The sequence below is a fragment of the Mytilus edulis genome, chromosome 5, assembly GCF_963676685.1.
Source record: "Mytilus edulis chromosome 5, xbMytEdul2.2, whole genome shotgun sequence".
In the NCBI taxonomy this organism is placed as follows: domain Eukaryota; kingdom Metazoa; phylum Mollusca; class Bivalvia; order Mytilida; family Mytilidae; genus Mytilus; species Mytilus edulis.
In genome coordinates, this window is record NC_092348.1 from 88,496,333 (window position 1) to 88,518,562 (window position 22,230).

Genomic DNA, 22,230 nt, shown 5'->3' on the forward strand with positions numbered 1-22,230 from the left:
TCCAGAAATATTAACGTATGATTAACACTTTTCAGGGGGTTTTCCGGTTTTTGTATGTAATTTTGTTCAACTTAATGTGTATTCAAAGTATTGGACATTTGTTATAAATGCATGTTTTACCCAGTTATGCATTTTCAATGATTGTTGTTTAATGCTGTTTTTCAGTAAACTCATGATTAAACAACATCTTCGGTAAAGGCTTCACTGTTTTTCATTTTTAACATCACTGAATAACTACCTGACGGATATATATATATAGATTATTTGCTGTTGATAGTGGGGTATGTTTCTTTTTGATACAGGCCCTGGTTGATTAATTTATATTCCTTGTGTGTGTGTGTGTGTGTGTGTGTGTCATTTTAAGGTTTTATGAATTGTTACATCTATCCACTGGCAGGAACATACTATGTTTGATATACTGTTCCCAGATCTATCGGTATTAAGCCGAGTCAGCCCATTATAATTTATGCGAGTACATTTTGGAATATGGCCTAAGCTCGTTTATCACATGTCATCTGTCATGGGAACGCTTGGAATTTGCTTTTACGGAATTCAACCATATCAACGTTAGTTAATAAATAAACTCATCATATCGGAAACAAGGAACACAATTTTGTATTTGCCCCAGACGCGCGTTTCGTCTACAAAAGACTCACCAGTGACGCTTGAATCCAAAAAAGTTTAAAAGGCCAGAAAAGTACGAAGTTGAATAGCATTGAGGACTAAAAAGTCCTTAAATTTTTGCCAATTACACTGAGCCAAAGTAATCTATTCCTGAGGTAGAAAAGTCTTAGTATTTAAAAAAATCAAAGGTTTGTAAACTGTTAATTTACAATTATGACCATATTAATGATAATTCATGTCAACATAGAAGTGCTGACTACTGGGCTGTTGATACCCTCGGAGAATAAAAACTCCACCAGCAGTGGCATCGACCCAACAAGTGGCTTAAAGGCAGTGTTCGTAAATAGACTCACCATCTAGATACCAGGATTGAATTTTGTGTTTCTGCCTAATGCGCGTTTCGTCTACAAAAGACTCATCAGTGATGCTAGAATCCACTGCTTGAGTACGCAGGCACAGTTTTGGATTCACTTTTTAACAACATTCATGTAACAATTAGATATTGTGCAAAGATGATCAGCCTTATCTGAAATGAACGACTACCGCGTTTGAGAGTGGACACCTCAAACCCCCTCCTACGTACGTCAGTCATTTGAAACAGCTAGGCGATAGGATGGCGAGATGAAGTTGGCAATAACAACACTAGAATATTATACCGCATCACTAATAACTATAGGGGCATGTCGCATATACGGCACCAGAACATCAACAAAATTATTTATGAAAGGGAAATTTTAAAGTAATAGTTCGTAATAAGCAGTAAGTTTGACCCAAATATGTTAAAATAAGCTCTAAACATCAGTGATGTATTATTCACTTGTAAGTCATGCCTGCCAACTGTCACTATTTGCGCCGGGGATATTTCCCCCATGAAAGCTTCCAAATTTAAATTTGAATGCGGAGCAATTTTGTCAACAATTTTAAACAAAACAATAAATTTCACCATAGCTGTAGGGTTTTCAAAGTATGAAGAAGCCGAAAAATAACAGTTTTAAAATACATTAGAAGGCCGCCTTGACGATTTTGTAGAGCCAACTTGCACACAAAACCCCCAATGGGCATTTGAAAAATTGGAAGGTATGGTAAGTCAATAATCGGCAGCCTGTGGAATCCGTATTCACGTGACCTTCAATCTAATCCCTTAGCTTAAGACTATGATCTCTATATGTAATAGGCATGCTTAGCTGTAAAAAGGAAAAGAATACCGGTCATCATTGAAAGGGAAACAAGGGTTAACTATTTCGTTGACTGATTCGATCAACAAACAGTATGCATTATACTACCGGCATCATTTTTGTATACGCATGTTTAAAATCTGCAATATCTAACCAAACAGACAAATTAAAAAAGTCACATAGAAAAAATAATCAGATGCACGTGCTTTTGATATCTATTTCAGTGGCGGATCCAGGGGGGGGGGGGGGGGGGGTTCCGGGGGTGCGCACCCCCCCTTTATTTTTGCCGATCAATGCATTTGTATCGGGACATATGTTTTGCACCCCCACTGCACCCCCCCTTTTGCCCTGGGTTAGCACCCCCCCTTTCGAAAATTCCTGCATCCGCCCCTGTATTTATATCTATACATAAGTTTATTATCGGTTGTATGACCGTCGGCAGTCGTTGGAGGTAATATCGATGGCACGTTAATTAAATGGTGGTCAACACTTAGATACACACAAAATGCTGATACATATCATAGAGGCCCATGTATTGTTAATCGTTAATTTTGGTTGACGTTTTGTTTATTATAAATTAAATGTGAGATTTTGAGATATATCAGGAAACATGGATTTGGCAGCTTATGCTTCAGGTAGTTACAGTCACATCTTCTTACCTTTGTTGAAAACTAAATATAAAATACTACCAACGTTACCGTGATGACCATATTATGATTTTGTCCTCGGAATTCGGTATTTTTGTAATTTTTCTTTTTACCTTTACAATTGTAATACATATCATATTTAAACAGTATATGCAAGATATAAACACATCATCTACAAGTTATCTTAAACAAGTTGTTAAAAAATTTAAATCATACGATAGCGGTAAATAATTTCACAAAAATTGAATCAACACTTTATCATATCGAATGTACACTTTACTGTTCTGTACAATCTGGTTTCATTGTAATTTTACCTACGGATATCAACAGTTTAAAATCGGAAACCAGTTATGTTGAATTAAATATTGCGGGAAAGAGAACTTGTTGACAAATGGTTCAAATTGAATTAAACATCTCCAACAGCGTTATCAACTACTTAAATCATGTTATGAACATTAATATATACGTACACTGGTTATAAGGTAATTCAATAAATACACTAATTATTGAATTTATAGGCAATTTCTTCTATAATCATGAATTTTCATGAAATAATTGCCATTGGACATAAGTCATTAACTTAAGCAAGCATTAATCAAACAGTCTCAGATAAAAAAAAAACCACCATCATAAATATATGAAAAGATACCAAGGCAGCACGGGCATCTATAAAAAAATCATTAACAATATTGTTAAACCAGGCATGCGCCGGAAAGTAATCATCAACCAGTTGATGTTTTTCTGTATATAAAGAAGAAGAAGAAGAAGAAGAAGTGGAAAAACCAACAACACCATAAAAAAAGGAGAAAACTATGAAACTATTTTACAACTATTGCCTTTATTTCTTCGTATTGGTGGTCTCTTGTTTGCCATAGAGGTCCAGAATGCGTTGGATCTAACTCCTGTGTGGTCTGACCGAGAACAGTAAAATCGGTTTTTGCTTCTGCACTCCTATAAAAAAATAAATAGATATAGGAAGATGTGGTACGAGTGCCAATGAGACAACTCTCCATCCAAGTAACAATTTATCAAAAGTAAACCATTATAGGTCAAGGTATGGCCTTCAACATGGAGCCTTGGCATTATTTAAGGAATAACCGTTTCACACATGATATTGGATATGTTCCTTAAGTTATAACTAACATCCACTTCCCTTTTCACCACGAATGTGACCTACAATGTACCCTATTAGACTACATGTATTTACTGGGTTTGTAATAACATGAGCAACACCATGGGTGCCACATGTGGAGCAAAATCTGCTTACCCTTTCGGAGCACCTGAGATCACCTCCAGTTTTTGGTGGGGTTCATGTTGCTTTGTCTTAAGTTTTCTATGTTGTGTCTTGTGTACTATTATTTTGTCTGTTTTTTTATTTTTTACCCATGGGGTTCTTTATTTTCTATCTATGAGCTGATCTTCACCATTACCTGAAAAAATTGTGCAACATCACAACATAGAAAGACTAAAATGAGTAATTAAAAAATATCAATTCCTTTAAGCATGTTTAAACAAAGATTATTGTTTGTTAAGTTTCTCCTATATACCATGTATACTTTAATTTAAACATGCATTTAACAGTTCAACATTTTATGTATTTTAAAGCTATCTCTTATTTTTTTCAGATATATATATATATATATATATTTAAAAGAAGATCATGATGATCAACTAGAATGAAACAGGATGTCTGGAAGTAGTTATGATGAAGCTCAAAAATTGAAAAAGAATCTGAAGAACTGGGAAGTTGATTTTATATCAAAGCATGATAGAAAACCTAAAAAGGTAAGCATGTCTGTTTGAGTAAGTTCATAATTGAAATTGTAACAAAATGCAAAAGAAATGTTCATGCATCAGTTAAATATCTGCACTAACTTCTTGTATTCATATAATCATCTGGTAATTGACCTCCTGTGTGTCTATAACATATCGTTTGTCAACTTTGTACATTTCAACAGCATTCAGCCTGCAAATGTTCAATGTGAAATTTCATGATAATTCAATACAACTTTGAATTATGCAGTACATATGTATAAAAAAGAAGATGTGGTATGATTGCCAATGAGACAACTGTCCACAAGAGACCAAAATGACACAGACATAAAAAACTATAGGTCACTGTACGGCCTTCAACAATGAGCAAAGCCCATACTGCATTGTCAGCTATAAAAGGCCCCGATATGATAATGTAAAGCAATTCAAACGAGAAAACTTAAAAAAATGAACGAAGAACAAATATGTAACACGTAAACAAACGACAACCACTGAATGACAGGCTCCTGACTCGGGACAGGCACATACATGAATAATGAGGCGGGGTTTAACATGTTAGCGGGATCCCAACCCTCCCCCTAACCTGGGACAGTGGTATAACAGTACAACATAAGAACGAACTATAAAAATCAGTTGAAAAAGGCTTAACTCATTAGATGGACAAAAATACATTTTTATTTAAGATGTTCATGTGCGGATGGCAGATTTCTAATATTTGATATTTAATATGATAAATTTCTACATTTGAAGATCGGCAATGATTGAAATATAGATTTTTAAAACATGAGATGTCATAAATGTTTATGGTTAAAGAATTATAACTATCATATTACACTATCTAAATTATGTTTATTTGATTCTTATTTTCAGGAAGATATTGATGCAGCTCCACAAAACATACAAGGTAATGATCATTGTAACTTTAAAAGACCTACCAGTAATTCAAAAACTTAATATTTCACATGTTTGCCAACAGTTAAAAGTCCATGTCAGCTTTTATCATAATGAAGAAAAAACAATGTATAGATTTGGTGTGTCCCAATCAATATTTTTGGTTTTTCTTCACTAGGATTTCTCAAACCCAGAATGTGATGTCCAAATGATATACAAGTAATAGAGTATGCTAGGAGCTATATGACCAAGAAGGGACTTAAAATAAATAGCCAAATACATGCATGATCAACTTTACCCTAAGGAAGTTGGGAAAGAGAAGGGAAATTCAAACTCAATAATAGAAAAATATTGCCATGAAAAAGAATAGATTAAAAGGCAAAACACAACATAGAAAAACTAAGACTGAGCAAAAGAATGTTGTAAGAAAAAACTAAAGACCAACAACACTAAATACATAGGACAACATAGAAAACCAAAGACCAACAACACTAAATACATAGGACAACATAGAAAACTAAACACCAACAACACTAAATACATAGGACAACATAGAAAACTAAAGACCAACAACACTAAATACATAGGACAACATAGAAAACTAAAGACCAACAACACTAAATACATAGGACAACTTAGAAAACTAAAGACCAGCAACACTAAATACATGGGACAACATAGAAAACTAAAGACCAGCAACACTAAATACATGGGACAACATAGAAAACTAAAGACCAGCAACACTAAATACATGGGACAACTTAGAAAACCAAAGACCAACAACACTAAATACATGGGACAACATAGAAAACCAAAGACCAACAACACTAAATACATGGGACAACATAGAAAACCAAAGACCAACAACACTAAATACATAGGACAACATAGAAAACCAAAGACCAACAACACTAAATACATAGGACAACATAGAAAACTAAAGACCAACAGCACTAAATACATAGGACAACATAGAAAACTAAAGACCAACAACACTAAATACATAGGACAACATAGAAAACTAAAGACCAACAACACTAAATACATAGGACAACATAGAAAACCAAAGACCAACAACACTAAATACAATGGACAACATAGAAAACCAAAGACCAACAACACTAAATACATAGGACAACATAGAAAACTAAAGACCAACAACACTAAATACATAGGACAACATAGAAAACTAAAGACCAACAACACTAAATACATAGGACAACATAGAAAACTAAAGACCAACAACACTAAATACATAGGACAACATAGAAAACTAAAGACCAACAACACTAAACAACACTAAATACATAGGACATCTTAGAAAACCAAAGACCAACAACACTAAATACAAAGGACAACATAGAAAACCAAAGACCAACAACACTAAATACAAAGGACAACATAGAAAACTAAAGACCAACAACACTAAATACATAGGACAACATAGAAAACTAAAGACCAACAACACTAAATACATAGGACAACTTTTTAGAAAACCAAAGACCAACAACACTAAATACATAAGACAACTTAGAAAACTAAAGACCAACAACACTAAATACATAGGACAACATAGAAAACTAAACACCAACAACACTAAATACATGGGACAACATAGAAAACTAAACACCAACAACACTAAATACATGGGACAACATAGAAAACTAAAGACCAACAACACTAAATACATGGGACAACATAGAAAACTAAAGACCAACAACACTAAATACATGGGACAACATAGAAAACTAAAGACCAACAACACTAAATACATGGGACAACATAGAAAACCAAAGACCAACAACACTAAATACATAGGACAACATAGAAAACTAAAGACCAACAACACTAAATACATAGGACAACATAGAAAACTAAAGACCAACAACACTAAATACATGGGACAACATAGAAAACTAAAGACCAACAACACTAAATACATGGGACAACATAGAAAACTAAAGACCAACAACACTAAATACATGGGACAACATAGAAAACCAAAGACCAACAACACTAAATACATAGGACAACATAGAAAACCAAAGACCAACAACACTAAATACATAGGACAACATAGAAAACTAAAGACCAACAACACTAAATACATAGGACAACATAGAAAACTAAAGGACAACAACACTAAATACATAGGACAACATAGAAAACTAAAGACCAACAACACTTAATACATAGGACAACATAGAAAACTAAAGACCAACAACACTTAATACATAGGACAACATAGAAAACTAAAGACCAACAACACTAAATACATAGGACAACATAGAAAACTAAAGACCAACAACACTAAATACATAGGACAACATAGAAAACCAAAGACCAACAACACTAAATACATGGGACAACATAGAAAACTAAAGACCAACAACACTAAATACATGGGACAACATAGAAAACTAAAGACCAACAACACTAAATACATAGGACAACATAGAAAACTAAAGACCAACAACACTAAATACATGGGACAACATAGAAAACTAAAGACCAACAACACTAAATACATGGGACAACATAGAAAACTAAAGACCAACAACACTAAATACATAGGACAACATAGAAAACCAAAGACCAACAACACTAAATACATAGGACAACATAGAAAACCAAAGACCAACAACACTAAATACATAGGACAACATAGAAAACCAAACACCAACAACACTAAATACATAGGACAACATAGAAAACTAAACACCAACAACACTAAATACATAGGACAACATAGAAAACTAAACACCAACAACACTTAATACATAGGACAACATAGAAAACCAAAGACCAACAACACTAAATACATAGGACAACATAGAAAACTAAAGACCAACAACACTAAATACATAGGACAACATAGAAAACTAAAGACCAACAACACTAAATACATAGGACAGCTTAGAAAACTAAAGACCAACAACACTAAATACATAGGACAACATAGAAAACTAAAGACCAACAACACTAAATACATAGGACAACATAGAAAACCAAAGACTGAGCAATACAAACTCAACCAAACCTGATGGTAATCACAGGTTGATGCTCTAGAAGAGTAAGCAGATTCTGCTTCACATGTATACGGTGAAAATGCAACAATAAAATTTAGAATGGAAATGGGGAACGTGTCAAAGAGACAACAACCCAACCAAAGAGCAGAAAACAGCCGAAACACAGTGATAAAATCCTTCACTGTCAGGCCTACTTCAACTGGCCCATAATCAAAAATATGTACTAATTCAGTGATAATGGAGGCCATACTAAACTCCAAAAGATATAAATGAATATATACTGTAAACCAACTTATTTTCGCGGATACTATATATTGAGTTTTACCATTTCTAGTCCACTTTGTGGCTATTTAGTTTCATGATTTTAAATTTATATGATGTAGTTTTAATAAGAAGGAAAGATCCAAGTTTTACATTTTCGCAACGATTAATATATATTCTACTCTTGAAAGTTGGGAAAATAAATCGCTCGCGAAAATTAGTTGGTTTATAGTAATTCTAAACACATGTATTTGATTCAAACTATACATTGATGAGCACTTTCCTACAGCAAATTGTTTCCAATGGTGTATTGTTGCTTGTTTTATTTGGATGAAAAAATCTCTGCATGTATTTAAATCACCTCATAAAAATGATCCAGATTTTGGTACCAGATGATAAAAAGTAAATTATGCCATCAATTTCTTTTTTTAAATTTTAGACACATACAAAGATTATAACAAGCTAAAGCGTCAGATTCAGGTAGGCCTCTTATCTTATTCTATGTACTGCAATATGTTTTAACCATGAATAAATAATTTGTCCTTTGGTAAAAAAGCTTGCTCTTATTTCATTTTTTTGGGTAAGAAGAACATATATATGTGCTTATGTCAGCCAGTTACACAAAAAAAAGGTATCAAAAGACATTAGTATGCATATATCAGCATACATGCATGTTTCAACAATATTAGACTTGTACCTTTTTAATATGTAAAGGTCTAAATTGTCCAGAATTTAGAAAAGTTGATGCAAAGATCTACAATCAACACCAAAGTGCCCTTCAGGTCAAAACACCTTTAGATATGCTTTACATAGCAATAATTATTCAGTGCAGGTCACCTACTTTTTCTAAAACAAACGCTGAATTTGAATGAATTAATGAATACTTTAGTTACCAGAACCATATGCATGCTATCTCAAACGGAAATATATGCAATATATGATAAACAAAAGACAGCAGAGAACAGTTCATTTGTATAAAAGACAATAGAAATAAGAAGATGTGGTATGAGTGCGAATGAGACATCTCTCTATCCAATTCACAATGTGTAAAAAGTAGACAATAAAAGGTCAAACTACTGCCTTCAAACCAGAGCCTTGGCTCACACCGAACATCAAGCTATAAATGGCATGGATATAAGACTGGTTCAATACATAATCAAATCAGCAAATCTAGAAATTTGTTTTGGATGTGATTTGTTTTGGATAGGAAGGGATATAGCTTTCATTACAAAATTCTGTAACCTCTCTTAACATGAATGATAGTCTTAACATAAACATGATAAATGATAGTACGTACAAAAATGTATCAAAAACAACTTGTCAAGTGTATTATTTATAGGAAAGATTAGACAAGAAGACATCAAGTCAAAGCAGTGAGAAAGATCATTCAGAAGAACGACATGATCAAAATCAAAACATTTCTAACCATTCCCCACCAGGAAGCAAGGAAGGGGAGACAAATACGGACAAATCTTTTGAAGAAGAAAAACAAATAAATGAAAATACATGTGAAAATGAGCCTGATGTTTGGAGTAGAGAATTTGATAAAAAGAAAAATGAGGTTAACAAGACTACCGGTATTGGGCAAACTGATTCAACAGGAAAAAAATCTAATCAATATCTTCAGAAACTTAGTAGTAAATTATTTGATGGGTCTAAGAAAATGGGTAATGCTAGACCAACTTACAGACGTTCTGAACCAGTAGTTGTTCGGAAAGAGTTAAAAAGTAATAATGGCAGGGAGAAGAAGACTGACATTTATGACCATCCCATCACAGAGGAAAATTTTAAAATAAAAAATGAGCTTTTTGAAAAAGCTGCCTCTTTTGTTAATAAAAAACAGATACCAACTGATTATGATTCAGATCATGTAATTTACCATGATAAGTTCAAGGTCAAACCAAAGACAAACCTTTCACAGTTTTCTCAGAGTTTTTGTGATAATGATTTGAATGAAAGTGGAAATACTGGTGAAGTTGAAAAATCATCCAATCAGGCATGGGACGAAGTTGATCATATGACACCTTTTGCTGATGAATCTGATAAATATTCTTCAAAAGATGTTAGTGAAGATCCAGTTTTTGTTGGAAAATCTCCTAAAAAACTTGATAGCGTAAAGAATTTTAATAAAAAGAATGAACAGAGTTCTGATTCAAATATTGAACATGATCATTTTGTTCCTGATCATGATGAACCAATGGATGTTGACGATAAGAGCAATAGTGCTAATGAACGCAGGGTGAAGAAACCTGTGAGTAGAATGAAGAAGAAAAGTATTCCTGAAAATACTGAGAATCAAGATATGAATAAAGAAGACACAATGCAACTCTCTAGTAATATGTTTAACTTCGATGCTCCTGATGATGATGTTCCTATAATACCAAAGCATGGGAAAAGAAAAGCAGACGACAGTACAGATGGACCCAGTAAGAAAAGGAAAATAAAAGTTGTTGAAGAAGAGAATAAAGTAAGGATGAATGTTAAAAGTTTTTTGTTTATCAAATTAAAGTGCATAAACATGATATATTTAAATTCATGAATGATCATTCAGATTAAGTTATTGAATGAAGCTTGTATGCATACTAAAATTTTGATAGAAAAATTGTACATACTGTAGTGTTTAAATAACTAGTAATCAAGCTACAGAAATACCTTATAAGAATAAGAATCTTTTTACCACAACAAATGCAGTACCTCTCATAATATTTTCTTCATAAAAGATAAGGTTAGAATGGTTAGAATCCAAGTTCAACGTTGTTATAGGGAGCCTTGGTGGCCGAGTTGTTTATTAGTTAATACTGAAATCACTAGCATGTCAACACTTGAGGCTGTGACTTAGAACCCGGCTTGTTAGGGTGCACATGTCTCCAATCTTATGGACTAGGATTGTCAGTTTTTCTATCGAAGGTCTGTGGTTTTCTCCAGTCACTCCGTCTTCCTCCACCAATAAAAGTTGGCCGCCATGAAATAGCAAAAAAGCGGTGTTTAAAAGTGGCGTTAAAAACACAAAAATCAAATCAAGTCTTTATCACCAATCACTGAATAACAATGGAGGTCAATTGTATACAATGGATCCTAGCTACCACATGTATCATGACGATTTTGTAATATATTAAGAAATCTGTACCCTAGTTTACATATACATGATATATGGTACCTTTACATATTTTCTCATTTATTTACATAATTTAAAATTTTAATAGCTTTGATTCCAGCCAAAAATATAATAGAAATAAGGGTGGCCTCATGCAGTTTGAATTAATAGTAAAATATCAATTAAAGTAAAACTGCCTTGCACACATTTGATAGCTCTACTTGCATCCAGTTTGTAATTGTGTAAATAAATGTGTTTTATTTTGTTAATGTGTTTTATACTGAAGGACAGTGTTGAAGGAGCTGATGATGACGAAAAGCCAAAGGCAAAAAAATCTTATGCACCAGCAAGGTAAATAGATATTGAGAAGATCTGGAATGAGTGCCAATGAGACAACTATCCATCTAAGTCACAATTTGTAAAAATAAACCATTTTAATGGTCTAAGTATGGCCTTCAACACAGAGCCTTAGCTCACATCAATTAGCAAGGTATAAAGGGCCCCAAAAATGAATAGTGTAAAACCATTCAAACAGGAAAAGCAATGTTCTAATCTATATAAAAAAATATAAACCAGAAACATTTATGAACCACACCAACAAACGTTAAACACTGATTACTTTGAGGGGGGGGGGGGGGGGGGGGGGGATGTAAAACAAGTATTTTTGTGCAACCAGTTTGCAATTTTCATTTGTTTCACATGTAATTTGTGCTAGGAGCTCATTAGTGCAAATATTAAAAAAAAACAATACGCAAGCTATTATTAAATTTTATTGTTCATCTTGAAATGGCTGTATTATTTCCAGCCTGTCCATACCTATAACCCTCTTTAGGACCCTCTTAGAAATATATGGTAAAAAAGACAACTTTTCTCTAAACACTGTTTTCAGGTGTGACCTCTTTCCTGGAATTATTTGGCAACATTCTTTTAGTTTGAAGAATACCATTGCTCATGAGACATTAAGTGATTTAAGAATTTCATTGTATAAAAGACATTTATTACATTGATTGCAATGAATTACATTGATTTTCCAGTGAAATAAAACCCAATATAATTTCACATGTGAAATAATCGTAGTTATTTCATTCCTCTGATGTCAAACATCAGTAGATGTTGTCAAAGAGAGCCAAAAGATACCAGAGAGACTGTCAAACTCATATGACATACAAGACGTCGGATAAAAACAAATTGTGAATGCGTAGTAAAAGATATACTTCCTTACATTTTCTACTTTAATTTCACAAAAAAGCTAACCATTTGCCAATGTAATAAAAAGAATAATTAATCAAAGAATTCAAATATTGAAAAATGTTCAACTTGTGACCGAACACACCACTGATAATTAACTCATGCGCTACGCACATTCATGAATTAATGTGTTGTTTGGTCATGTGTTGAATATTCTTCTCTGTTTGAATTCTTTGATTAGTTATTCCTTAAGTAATATTTAATAACTAATTTTTTTAAATTGATTTTCTATCCATGACGTTTATTCTTCCAGGAATAAAGCCTCTTCATCTGCATCATCAGAAAATTTTGTCCGTCTTAATATGAAAATAAAGACGTATAAAAGGAAAGGAGCGAAAGGCATGACAGGACCACAGATGAGAAGATTTCAATGGAAACAGAAAATGAAGTCTCGCAGCAAAAGTTATGGAGATAAATGTTTTAAATGTGGACAGGAAGGACATTGGGCTAATAAGTGTAAAGGTAAATTGAAAGTAAAAAAAAAGAATTAATTAGTATTTTACAATAATAGTCATGATAGTAGGGGTTTTTCTGTTCAACTTTACAATGAAATAGAGGACAGTTCTACCATCACAAATTGTTTATGTAAAGTAACAGTTTTAGTGTTCTAACTTTTAAACTCTTATTAGAGCAAGTTGGGAATAAAGGAATATGTAGCCTACACCTAAATGAAACAGCAACCCAATTATGAAATAAAAAATTTGAGACATCTAGAGGTCTTCAGCATGACACAAGTCTTGACGAGACAAATTTAGATACATTTGAATAAATTTAAAATGACCCCAAAAAATTAAAGGGAAACTTCGCAAAAAAATGAAAATTTTATATTATGTTTATTTGATATAAATAATCATAGATTTGTTAAAATTATTGTTCAATTCTTCTAGATGAGTGATTAAAATCAAAATCAAAATCCCACTATCACTTCTCGACTTATCGCCATTTTGACGGCATCTCCGATACAAATTGTCACGTGGTGAGTATATTTGAATAAAATATCTGAATACCACAAAGCGAAAAAACAAGCATGGCATATCGTATATTCAGTATCAAAATGACTTGTCAAGCGTACGGATGTTCAACTCGGAGTTCCCATGGCATAAGCTTACACACTTTCCCAGATCCTGCAAAAAAGAAAGAGTTGTACCAGACGTGGATGATTAACCTAAACCTAACACCAACCACCTTCACTCACAACAAGTTCAAGAAAGTGTGTGCAGACCATTTTGAAGCATCTTGTTTCGATGGAAATTTGATGGTAATTATGATTTTTCTCATGAATGTTTTTATTACTATTTCTATCCAAGCCTGGTTGAAAGATATTTTCAGATAAATGTAGTTTCAGATATTTTCAGATAAATGTAGTTTCGACATTCATGCATTAGTAACAGATTTTGTTGTTTACAAGTAGTATTTTAGTAAACGATTAAAAAGGTCACAGACAAAAAGTCACAACAAATTAAATTTGTTGATAATTTTTGAATATATACAGGAAAAAAATCTTCAAATATTATATTATTTATTATATTTATTCAATTTAAATTTATGAACTTGTTTAAAATAATAGATATTTGATTTAATCATGCAACGGGGTATATATTTCTTGGCACAATGAAGCCATAAAAGGTACCTAGCCACTTCGGCATTTTGATTTTATAACAATCATGTGATGTCATTTATATCAACTTAATAAATTTTGTTTAAAACTTGCTTTAAAAATAATATTTCAGAACAAACCAAAAAAGAATTAATTAATTTATACGTTTACTCGAAACTGAATTATATATGACGTTTTGTTATTAGGTGCAAAAAAAACGTATGTGTACATAAAAAAATAAAAATTACGTAAAACATTTAAAGGTTCATTTGCTTAAAATAATAATGGTATAAAAATAAGACTTTATTTACATGTAGTATAATTACAGATGCTGTTTAACCCCCCCCCCCCCCCCCCCCCCCCCCCCCCCTTTCCCGCCTTTTCCATATTGCCCCATAGAAAAGGTTGAAAGGGTGATGGGTATATGGGAGCGTATGTCTTCCCCGATTCGTGTGGAAACGGAAACTTAATAGATCTTACCACCCCCTTGTTATGCTTTTTATTTGTCTACTAGGTCAACCCAGTTGCGTGGTCCTACAAGTTAAGGCTAAGCAGTTTCGGGATATAAAATGTCGACAGCTAGGCTAACGAAATTTGTAATGATTTATTGTCAATCGTAGGAGTAATTTTTCTTACTATATTTATGATAGGAATACATCTAGTGGGTGGACACTAATTTGAAAGTTGTTAAAGCATATAATTATTCTAATGATTTTTTCGAAAATACTATGCAAAAAAAGTCTTTTATCTGTAATAGATTTTATTCATTTCGGGTACTTTACTCTAATATGAAAACCGACGATCTTTTGAATTATTGCCAGAGGTCGTGTAATAGTGTCACATTCAGGTATTCTAGATACTTCCTGCAGGCTAATAAACTGGTGACATTACACAATTCCGGACCCAGCTGTTTTACCCAGGTGTGCACAGGTAAAAGTGCCATCAAAAATATAGTCAGGTGTATTATACATCCTGTTAACAATGTATGCCCCTAATATGATTGAAATACACAAATCCGTCCAAATATGAAATTAAGAGTTTAAAATTTATATCCACAGGCTGAATAATTCTGACATGTGCAAAGACAGAAACAATAACACCGTAAATTAATAATTTTGACTTCGGCTTCAAAATTAATGTGTAGAAGATTATCTAGTACTGTACACGTACCATGTAAAATGATTTCTTTTTGAATTTTCAATTGTACAAGAGATTTACTTTTCGGGATGGATCCAGTCACATTAAAAAGGAGGGTTCCAACTACATGTCTCACTTCAAATGCATTGATCGGCCAAAAAACAAGGGGGGGGGGGAGGGGGGTCCAACCCCGAAACCACTCCCTCTGGGTCCACCAATGCTTTTGTACACAATAACTTTCATTATGTTTTGTCAGATTGTTTTATTTGCTTATCAAATGTTTAATTTAAGTTATGGTCTTGAGTTGTAATGAATAATTTAAGAAAAAGAAAACTTCATCATTTTACAACTTTGTTTGGAGTAAATCCTAGAGAATTTAACCGAGAATTATGGATGACTATCTTATACTTTCTTGTCCTATTTCCGATATAAGCGGGCGCATTTACGAAATATTTTGCACTTAGGAAATTTGCGTTTACTTGTATGTGAAGAGACAAGCATGCGCAATTATGACACGAAGATGATACTTAGTTTGTGGTTGTCTCTAGATACGGTATTCGTTTGTCTTTCTGTACATGTACATTCAATATTTCAAATGAGTTGTCATTTTTTCAATATAAGATTTTCACAACACTAAAACACACCCGCGAAATCGGTGGGCATTTCCAGCTTTTAAGCTGTTGTAGGATGATTTATTGAAAAAAGATTTTATGTCTGGAGAAAAGGAAATATCAGAAGCCTTCTTCCTTTTTGCCAAAGTCCGTTATTTGTTTCCTTTTCTGTTAAATTACATTATTTTCGAGTTTCTGACATGAGACTTACTCTTCCCCTTTGCTACAATGCATTTCTTGGTAAAAGTCAAATTATATTAAAAATTTTGCACCGCTTCAAACTTGGAATAAATGTAACTGCTTATAGACCACGAACAGAGTGAATTAATTGTGGTCTGAAGCCTTCGCCCCGTTGTTCTATGAACATACAAATATGTTATAAATAATATCACTGCTATAATTATATTTCGTATGTGACTTTTTGTCCTCCGATCTTGTTTCTGTGATACAGTCATTACAAAGGGATACCTACATTGTGCCTATTCCCATTTGTGCAAACCCGTTTTCATCCCATCATGCAGTATACTATGACTTTCCATACCATTTTTTACGTAATTGTTTTGAGTGCTAAGACTGATAACAGCGACATAATCATGTGGCAGAAGTGAAAATATTGAGACAGAGTAACTAATGAATGACCTTTTCATATTTCAGGGCAGGTTAATAGGCTTCACACCTAGACATCGAAGACTGAAGTCAGATGCAGTACCAACACTGTTCGCATACAACCAAGGCTTGAGAGATGATGACAGTAATTCACAAACAAGAAAAAGAGTGTTGCTTGAGGTAAAAATTTCTCCATGTTCGAATCTTTCCTACTGTTAAATGAATGTGATGTTGGCAGATCAAAAATAAATATTTTAAAGGAAGAGGATTACAATAAAAGCTTTAAATAATTATAAATAACATTTAAAATAGAAATGTTTTAAATAATTCTAGCGTTAAAACACAATATTATACTTCCAGACTATTCCAGTACATTTTGAATTTGGTAAAAAGTGTCTCATTGACAATCATACAACATTCCTATTTATATGAAGCAATTTCCAAGTTTTAAAGGTTTGACTACATACCCCGGTTTGAACAGTAGAACATACTTGTCTCATTTGAAAAAAATGCCAATTTTGGTCTTACTCTTTGTTCATCTTTTATCATTGCCTTATAATGTTCTACTTTATTCCAACAGATGCCACTACCAATTGTCAATGGGGTCAATGTTAACAGAGGGAATTCAGTCATGACAGAAAGTAAAGGTATTTATTAACATATTTATTCCATATGAAAATCTCCAGGAACTATAGACTTGCCTGCACGTCTAACTAAAATGAAGAAGAAATATTCTTATTTATTATTTTCATAATTTAAAACAAGTTAACTTATTAAACCACAGTTGTGATAACAAAGTCTCCGAAATCGGAGTCAAATTTTGGGGGGGGGGGGGGGGGGCAGCCCCCTTTTGTGGGAAAAATCGGGTGGGTTATATAGGAAATCACTGAAGCGTGACTGGAGCGGGGCTCCTCTTGGTCAGTGGACCTCCCTTATGAAAATTTCTAGATCCGCCAGTGGAAATGAAGCTGGGAGACACAACATGATACATGTGTCTTCCTTTTGCAAGAAAAGAAAAAAAACGAACCTAGACTCGAGTCGATAAAGTTCTTGTGTGTTCTCGCTGTGTTCATCATAATACCGTCATTCTATATATTCCATTTCTGTTTCTGCATTTCATACTTCGAGTTTAACTTCTTTATTATGTATTTTTTTAATCTGCAATCACGTCTTTAACATGCATTAAATATTTGCCACTGGACGCGGGGCAACTAACAACTAGTTATCAATCCGCCGAACGAATTCCTAATGTTTATTTTGTTGTAGGTGTAATTTTTAAGGGAATTTCAAATGTTAAATGTTGTCTTGGAACTTATTTTGATAAAATTATTTCAGAAAACAACATTCCACAGAAAAAAACTAAACATGCTGTAAAAGCTGTAGAGGAAAAAGTCAATGTGTTGGTAAGTATTCTTAGCTTTTTTTGTTATTTTACCAGTTAAATTGGCCATTTCATAGAGTTTATGGTAATAGATAGTCAGTAAGTTTTTTTATTGGAATTTGATTCTTCTAACTTCTGTAAATCCTGACATCTTTATGCATCAATATAATATAGGTCAAATGCCTCAAACAAATTAATGCTAGTCTACAAATACTGAATGAACCATGATATATAAAGAACAAGTAACATTTATGATTCGATAAAGTAAGCTCCTTTCTTGGTACTGAGTGTGCAATCCTGTTATATATAAAACCAATTGAGTTCATATTCAACTTTATAGGGGTTCTCAACAATTTGACTGAAATAGATTCGGTTTATTTAAGTTTCTTTATATTTTTATTAGTATTTCCGTCATTGAAAGTGTGAAAAAAGTGTTATGCATATCAGTATTATATTTGTTTAAATCTGTACCTCAAGGCTCTCTACAAGTTGAATTATATTATATATATATATAACTGAGATTATTGATGTGGTATAATTGCCAATGCGACAACTGATCACAAGCTACCAAGTGACATAGAAGTTAACTACTATGGATCACCATACGGCCTTCAACAATGGGTAAACCAATATTGCATGTCAACTTAAACGCTTCGTAATGAAAAATAATTCCAAGGAGTATGGTCATTTTATTTTATATCCCCCATTTTCTTTACAGTCGAAACCCTTAATGGTTGACGTCGGGGTTCAGACATTACCACAACTTCAAACTGACACTGATTTCGGTACCTCAATGACAAACCACAGCTACCTACAGGTCCCTATCTCCTCAACACAGCCACTTGACACAGCATTCATTAGTTCGCCTCAGAAAGACCAGGATGCATCTGATGCATCCACGCCTACACCAACATCCAGCCCCGAGAAACCCGACAGCGATCTATCCTATGTACCAAGCGACGAATCCCGGGACTCAAATCAGTCATCATCTTCAGACTCCATGCAACACATCACCACAGAACCTAAGGTTATTGCATTTGAGAGCTGCCTGAAGTCATTGTTTGGACGAGTGATTTGCACAGATTGTGGAGAACCAATTGCTGCTGACGCATCCGAGATCATATACAACGGTACTGCGATGAAAGTTAAGTTCCTATGTATGAAAGGTCACCAAACTTCGTGGGAGTCACAACCATTGGTCAACAATAAACCTGCAGGTAATTTGATGGTGGCTACAGCTGTTATCCTGTCTGGTGAAACCTTTGCAAGACTATCTCACTTTGCCGAAATACTATCACTAAAGTTTATTGGATCAACCCAATTTTACAGTTTGCAGAAAGACATCGCCATCCCTGCCATTGACCGCTACTACACCATGCAAAGAGATGTCATTCTACAGCAGCTACATGGTAAACAGCTCATTCTTGGTGGAGATGGACGCTGTGACAGTCCAGGCTTTTCAGCCAAGTATTGTACGTACACATTCATGGACTCAGCCACCGGCGTCATACCAGACTTTAGCTTAGTCCAAGTTTCTGAAACCACATCGTCAAACAAGATGGAACTCATAGGATTTCAGCGGTCCCTTGCAAGCATTGAGGCTGCAGATCTTACAGTTGGAGTCGTTGTTACAGACAGACATGTCCAGATCCGCAAAGCCATGGCAACAGACCACAGTGACAAGAAACATCAGTTTGACGTTTGGCATTTATCAAAATCGATTAAGAAGAAGATCTTAGCCATAAAGCCAAAGAAGCTGCTGAATGAGGTGAAGCCATGGATCCCCTCCATCTGTAACCACATTTGGTACTGTTCCCGACAATCCGATGGTGATTCTGATAAACTTGAAGAGACATGGAGAAGCCTTCTTTGTCATATTTCGAATAGACACACCTTTCCTGGGAAGATTGTGACACAATGTGGACACCCCCCACTAAGCCCTGATGATATAAGGAAAAAGAAATGGTTGAATCAAGACAGCCAAGCATATGCAGCATTAGAGAAGGTCGTCACAGACAAGCTAATTCTACGGGACATACGTCAACTAGATCTTTTTTGCCACACAGGAGCATTGGAAACATATCACTCCATGATGCTGAAATACTGTCCTAAGCGACTCGAGTTTGAATACGCATCAATGGTTGCCCGTACTCAGTTGGCAGTGATAGACAACAATGTTAACATCGGGAGAAACCAAAAGACCGATGCCAATGGCAAACTGTCCTTCGCAACCCGATGTCCCAAGAGCACTGGAAGGTGGACGGCCCGCAAAATATACGAGAAGAAGGATTACGATTTCAAAGCCGATATATTGCAGTTTGCAGTCACCAGCCAACAGGAGGGTCCCAAAAGGAAAACAGTTCACCAGCTAAAGTCACTGTCACTGCCCGTAAACATAAGCAAGGACCCTGCACCGTGTAAGGAAGACCTAATTGACGATCACAGATCTCGCTTTTCTTGATTGAATATCTAAAATTGACAGTATGTTGAGTGTGGTATGCATTAATTGGTCTTATAAATATATATGTATAAGCAAGTTTAAAAGAGAAAAAGGAGTGATAGTTGGCGCCCTTAATTAGATAGATCAAGAGAGGCAGATGGAAGAAAGATGCAAGCCGAAAATGTTTGAATTAATTTCCGTTTGTAATATCTATATTTTAATCATGACGTGTAGCAAATCGTAATTTGTTGATTTATTGAAGTACGCTTCTGGATAGTACTGCAAAGTCCGTATACAAATATATATTCATGTATAAAAAAACCTCAGGGAAGGAGTGAACAAAGGCTTTGTAAAATGAGACGAAATCGAGCGAGTCAGAGAGTAAAAAGATGCAAAATGAAGCCTTTGTGAGATACTTGTATTTACCGTTTGTAGTATTTTTATTTGAATCGTGTATAGTATTATAATTCGTTGATTTATAAATGTTAGGTTTCTGCATCGTATAAAGTTATAATGTAACATGAATGATTATTATTGTGTTTATTTGTTAAATTTTGTTATTTTGTTACTGATTGTGTCAAAAAAAAATAAACCTGTATGAAGTACTTCAAACTCTGTTGTCTATCCAAAACGTGTAAGCAGTATAGCAACCTTAAACGATATAATTACAAACATTTAGATATAAAAAAAAGAAGATGTGGTATGATTGCCAATGAGATAACTCTCCACAAGAGACCAAATAACACAAAAATTAGTAGCTACAGGTCACCGTACGGCCTTCAACAATGAGATGCCTAATCAGCTAGAAAAGACCAAGAAATCACAAATATGAAGAAAAAAAAAATAACGGCCTAACCAATGAACAAAAAAAGACAGAGTGGCATGTTCTCTCACAAACTTGTTGCATTGTGTAGTAGCATGATACATTTCCAATGTTCAGTTTCAAGGTCTTGTTTGTAAAAAGGCAGAAGGTACCAAAACGGGAAGTCATATTTAGTATTAAAAAACACACTGACAACGTCATAATAAAACATAACCAATAAACGATCAAAAGACACAAAAAAACAGATAAAAAACAGATCATCGGAAACTGGTTTAGGTTGCCCAACAAGAACCCCACCAACATCTCGGGAGGATCTCGTGTCAAATGATATCAACGCTCCGTGGTACTGTGGTATACCAAACCTTCATGTTAATATATACAACAAGCAACTCTATAAAATTAGACCTCAAAATTAAATAGTTCATAAATAGGTTTATTAATACACAAATAATGAAATGAATCTGAAACATTCTGTGAAAAATTGTATTGGTTAATCGTGAAAATGATTTTTGAACTATTCAGAGTCTGAAGTGTCACTTTCACATTCTTTGAATCCTTCGTATACCCCATCCAACGATGGAAACTCTTTTCTAATGACATTAACTACACAAGCCGGTAGGGTTATTCTGTGTTTCTTGCCAAGTGGTTGACCTTTCCTGACCCAACACACAAACTGACGATAAGCCATAAGCCTGCTTTGTCTGTTAGTAAGTACGTCTGGAGCTCTCCCTCTATGGCGCTTGTATCTCAGGAAACTTATGTAGCTTGTTTCAAGAACAACGGGGTTTAGACAAACTATTCTAAAATCTGTATTTTCAGTGACACATTCACCCAAATTCATTTTTTCTTCTAATAGCGTAAATTCGTGGCAGCAGAAACACTCCGCCGGCAAT

General features: G+C 34.1%; 2 protein-coding genes across 2 annotated transcripts in view; both read left to right on the forward strand.

Annotated features, from left to right (window-relative positions):
• Window positions 1-2,778: 2,778 nt before the first annotated feature.
• The window catches only part of LOC139524734 (ATP-dependent DNA helicase Q4-like), a 210,832-nt gene continuing 191,380 nt past the window's right edge, over window positions 2,779-22,230 (forward strand). The window contains exons 1-7 of the mRNA XM_071319782.1: window positions 2,779-2,928; window positions 4,072-4,231; window positions 5,090-5,123; window positions 8,840-8,880; window positions 9,740-10,867; window positions 11,781-11,845; window positions 12,996-13,204. Of these exons, the coding sequence (XP_071175883.1) occupies window positions 4,133-4,231; window positions 5,090-5,123; window positions 8,840-8,880; window positions 9,740-10,867; window positions 11,781-11,845; window positions 12,996-13,204 (1,576 nt within the window). The 5' untranslated portion in view covers window positions 2,779-2,928; window positions 4,072-4,132. The remainder of the gene's footprint in view (window positions 2,929-4,071; window positions 4,232-5,089; window positions 5,124-8,839; window positions 8,881-9,739; window positions 10,868-11,780; window positions 11,846-12,995; window positions 13,205-22,230) is intronic.
• On the forward strand, window positions 13,536-21,119 carry LOC139524736 (uncharacterized). The gene is made up of 5 exons (XM_071319787.1): window positions 13,536-14,000; window positions 16,742-16,873; window positions 17,274-17,340; window positions 18,029-18,096; window positions 18,793-21,119. The coding sequence occupies exons 1-5, from the start codon at window positions 13,770-13,772 to the stop codon at window positions 20,533-20,535; spliced, it is 2,241 nt and encodes a 746-aa protein (XP_071175888.1). The 5' UTR covers window positions 13,536-13,769; the 3' UTR covers window positions 20,536-21,119.

What these genes read in the sequence shown, in the direction of transcription:
- LOC139524736 (XM_071319787.1), top strand. Translation starts at nt 13,770, where the DNA reads ATGGCATATCGTATATTCAGTATCAAAATGACTTGTCAAGCGTACGGA. An exon ending in GTTTCGATGGAAATTTGATG is followed by an intron (nt 14,001 to 16,741) that starts GTAATTATGATT and finishes TTCATATTTCAG; the next exon opens with GGCAGGTTAATAGGCTTCAC. An exon ending in GAAAAAGAGTGTTGCTTGAG is followed by an intron (nt 16,874 to 17,273) that starts GTAAAAATTTCT and finishes TTATTCCAACAG; the next exon opens with ATGCCACTACCAATTGTCAA.